The sequence below is a fragment of the Aptenodytes forsteri genome, unplaced genomic scaffold (assembly GCF_000699145.1).
Source record: "Aptenodytes forsteri isolate BGI_AS27 unplaced genomic scaffold, ASM69914v1 Scaffold298, whole genome shotgun sequence".
NCBI classification, from domain to species: domain Eukaryota; kingdom Metazoa; phylum Chordata; class Aves; order Sphenisciformes; family Spheniscidae; genus Aptenodytes; species Aptenodytes forsteri.
In genome coordinates this window covers 640,180-644,061 of record NW_008793956.1, presented here as the reverse complement: position 1 = coordinate 644,061, position 3,882 = coordinate 640,180, and the positions used below count along the sequence as shown (strand labels likewise).

At 52.5% G+C, this 3,882-nt stretch overlaps 1 protein-coding gene across 1 annotated transcript in view; it reads right to left on the bottom strand.

Moving 5' to 3' along the window:
- LOC103900352 overlaps nt 1-3,882 on the bottom strand; it is a 31,827-nt gene that overhangs the window by 26,253 nt on the left and 1,692 nt on the right. The window contains exons 2-9 of the mRNA XM_019471729.1: nt 3,660-3,721; nt 3,153-3,231; nt 2,926-3,002; nt 2,765-2,843; nt 2,201-2,266; nt 1,863-1,934; nt 676-842; nt 101-187 (exon numbers count right to left, since the gene is read on the bottom strand). Coding sequence (XP_019327274.1) covers nt 101-187; nt 676-842; nt 1,863-1,934; nt 2,201-2,266; nt 2,765-2,843; nt 2,926-3,002; nt 3,153-3,231; nt 3,660-3,721 — 689 coding nt within the window. The remainder of the gene's footprint in view (nt 1-100; nt 188-675; nt 843-1,862; nt 1,935-2,200; nt 2,267-2,764; nt 2,844-2,925; nt 3,003-3,152; nt 3,232-3,659; nt 3,722-3,882) is intronic.

Genomic DNA, 3,882 nt, shown 5'->3' with positions numbered 1-3,882 from the left:
GCAGCTCCGGCCACGGATGCTCCTGCCCGTCCCTGTCCCTCCCACCCATGGGCGAGCTCCGGCTTCACGGACACGTGGGCTGGTGGGGGACAGGCAACACCGTACCACGGCCACTGCGCCAGCAGCGCATCTCTGACATGCCTTTCCTGGAGCCGTAGCACCCACGAACCCTGCTCGGTCCCTGTACCTGAAACACATGCACGCTCACCACCCGGGTTGCCCCGGTTGCTGTGGGTAAGTGGGGAATCCTGGGTGCTCTGTACAGCCTGAGTCCCCCTTGGTCCCCCCCGGGCTGCTCCACTGTCCCCCACTGCCCCCCGCCAGCCCAGGGGAGCTGCTGGCAGTGTCTGCACGGTGGCCGGTGCCTGTGCCCAGTGCCAGGCAGGGACCGGGGCTGCAGCCGTCCCCTTCCAGGGCAGCAGCGGAGCCTCTCCTCAGCCACGGGCTGCCAGGACGAGCAGCACAATCGTGTATGCTACATTGCCACTGAAAGGCCGGCTAGAAGGTATGTCTCGAAAGAAAAACTTTCAGAATATTAAGGAATTAGGAAATATGTAAGAAACATGTTTCTTTTAAAAAAAACATTTTTCATGGGAATCTTTATAGTTCAGCCTACATTGGTTTAACTGATTTCTACCATGTAACCTTTAGTGAGTAAGGAAACCTTCATCTTACACTAATAGATAAGCTACGTCATACGACCGCAGAGCGAGATATGACTGTTTCCACTGTAAAAATCGCTGTAGAAGGTCATCTGCTTCCCCTGCCGTCGATATTTTATTCTCCTCTGTCCACAGCTCCAGGGAGGACAGCACAATGGTAACATTAACAGGATTAAACATCTGAAAGTGTAACAGAGGAAACGCCTGCTCACATACCTTTCCTCTGAGCAGAATTACAGCTCAATACATAATAAATCACGTAGGAAAAGCCAATTGCTGTTGTCAGTCACTGAATGACATCTGTACAACAAACAGAACGAACAAACCTAAAAAATAAAAAGATATACCAAGAGGCATGAGAACAAAGCTTAATAACTTCATAGGAAGGTTTTAGGGTTTTTTTTGTGAGTAACTTCTCATTATACACATGAATCATAACAGCACCTGTAGAGTGAAGAACAGGATTAGGAGTTGCTTATAAGCACCTGAGTGGAAACAGATTAATCGTATGGCTGATCATCGAGACAGGATCTGCAGCACAGAGAGGGGAACAATCTAGGAAGCCTCAAAACATTGGACTTTGGCTGCCTTAAGGCAAACTGCCTGCATTTTTGTACATCTGCATGAGACGTTGCCACCGCATATAGAAGGATGTTTGTAGCAGATTGACGTGTCCAGAGAAAAGCTCCTCGGGAAACACTTTACAGGCTATAGATGCCAGACAGCTTACTGCACGCTCCTGGTGCGGTTGCACTGCGAAATGGAAACGGGGGGGCAGTGGCCAGGTCCCGCGAATTCCTACTCCATTCTGCTAAACAGAACTTTCCTCGATTCCCACTTGTCGCAGTTCAAGACTCACCCCAGGCAGCTAACCGTAACTCTAGCACGGACCATGCCGCTAGTGCCGTTACAGCTTTAAGAGAGCATATTTTCACCGTTGCTAAGCCAAACCTTTTTATTAGCTCACCGGGACTAAACCCCTCGCCCACCTCTGATCAAGTCTGGACCAGGCTGCCAAGAAGCTAGGAGCTCCTGCCAGGCCATGCCCAGCCATCACAGCCAGAACGTCGCGAGACAAGACCTGGAATTTTTTACATAAGCTCCTCCTAAAACCAAAAGCAGCTGGGAAATAGGTGGCCATTACTAACATCAAACCCCTCCATCATCTTACTACAATACAAACCAGACCTTAAAACTTACATTGTTGACCAAATTGAAGACCTGGATTATCTTCTGCGTTGCAGCATTCGTGTCTGAACCCATATAGTTGTACTGAAAAATAACCCAAGAGGACGCAAGAGCAGACAAGGCATTTACCACAATGAAGCAGAACAATGTTGAAACACTGACATGTTGCCAACATCCAATCATGTAAACGTGAGCTACGAATTTTCATTCTTTCTTTCCTACAAAATCCACAGTACACGTAACTTTTCAAAAGGGAAAACAAATACATATAAAAGCTGGGAAATGGCACCATTTCTATGCTCATAAGAAGTCAGGCAAACACAAGGAGTAAATGACTGGCACGGACTTACCAAAGCCTTGTCCAAAACTACGTACACTTTAAAGTATTTGGGAGATCGTGCTGCAGCTGGTAGTGGCTGAAAAAGAAAATGGTCTCCAATGCTATATATATTTCTACATTCTATAGTCACCTTATTCCCGAGGTTTGCTACACTACTCAAGTGTCCATTCAAAAGCAATGCTTCGATGCTGTCTTCAAATTAGCATAAGGTAAGAAGCCATTCCAACTTAGCCATTTCCGACTTTTTTCAGAAGCCTTTCTACCTTGGTGATGCCTCTCATTAGGCACTAGATGAGTAACGATCCACACGACACCCTGTCACAAGCACTGGCACTCATAACCTACCCCCCCCATGCAGCCGCATCGGGGAGGCTGCCCCAGCCGCCTTCGAGTGAGGCTGCAGGGGCATCCCTGGGCTCCCCCACGGCAAAGGCCCGGCAGCGCCTGTGAGCACTAACGGGCACGGCGGCGCGGGGAGGTGGCGGTTCGTTACCTGAGCCCCGAGCAGGTGCTGAGGGTCACTGCCGAGCTGGGAAAGCCATCGATGTACCCCCGGTAGTAGCAGCCTCCCTACATCACGACAGAGGACAAGGAGCCCCTTCCGTGCCGTGAAGGTGCCCCAACCGCCTTCGAGTGAGGCTGCAGGGGCATCCCTGGGCTCCCCCACGGCAAAGGCCCGTCAGCGCCTGTGAGCACTAACGGGCACGGCGGCGCGGGGAGGTGGCGGTTCGTTACCTGAGCCCCGAGCAGGTGCTGAGGGTCACTGCCGAGCTGGGAAAGCCATCGATGTACCCCCGGTAGTAGCAGCCTCCCTACATCACGACAGAGGACAAGGAGCCCCTTCCGTGGCCGTGAAGGCAACTCCCTTACCTGTCACCCAAACAGCTGAACCGCACATACCGGACAGCAGCTCTACGCTGCAACGCTTACAGTACAAAAACCCCAAAGCAATCTAAGGTTACCTTGATATGGGTTGAATCAGAGCGCAAAGATCCCTTCTCATTAGACACGTAAATCCTGAAATCATCAGATAAAAACACACTACAAAAGAAAGGTGTAAAGCAAAGCACTTAAAATAGTATCTCTTACCCAGTTTCTTGAGCTTATTTTCCAGGTCCTGCAGCCTGCGCTGTTGCACTGGCAGATCCAGAACCCGCTGGCACCAGGGCTCACGGGCACAAACATCCCTCAAACCCTCCTCCAGCCCTCTGCCGCCCCTCGGCACTCGGGCACGTGGCACACACGCACACGTCCCCTGCGGGCTTTGGGAGTGCCTGCAGCAGGGCACGATCCCGGCAGCTGCAGAGGCTGGAAACAGCCCGAGGGAGCAGCGCCAGCGTGAACCCCCACAGGCGGGAATCGCCCCGCAGCCTGGCACCATCCCGTGCCGGGGACAGAGCACACAGCCCAGCAGCCGCCGGGGAACGGGACAGCAGCGGTCAGACGAGGCAACGCCAGGGCCAACTTACTGCTGCTGCAGGTGAAGGGTGTACGGCCTCCCCTCTATCGTGAGGACGTAGGACACTGCGTCCTTGTGCGTGCAGAAAAGCAGAGAAAGCGAGAATTAGGAACACCGACTTCGGAAAAGCATGCTCCGAGGGCAACGACAAACACCGAGGGCAAGCACAAGAGCTCGGTGCTTCCCCAAGGAGCAGGCACAGCCTTTGCTGTGCTGGCAGCACCGGTGCGGTG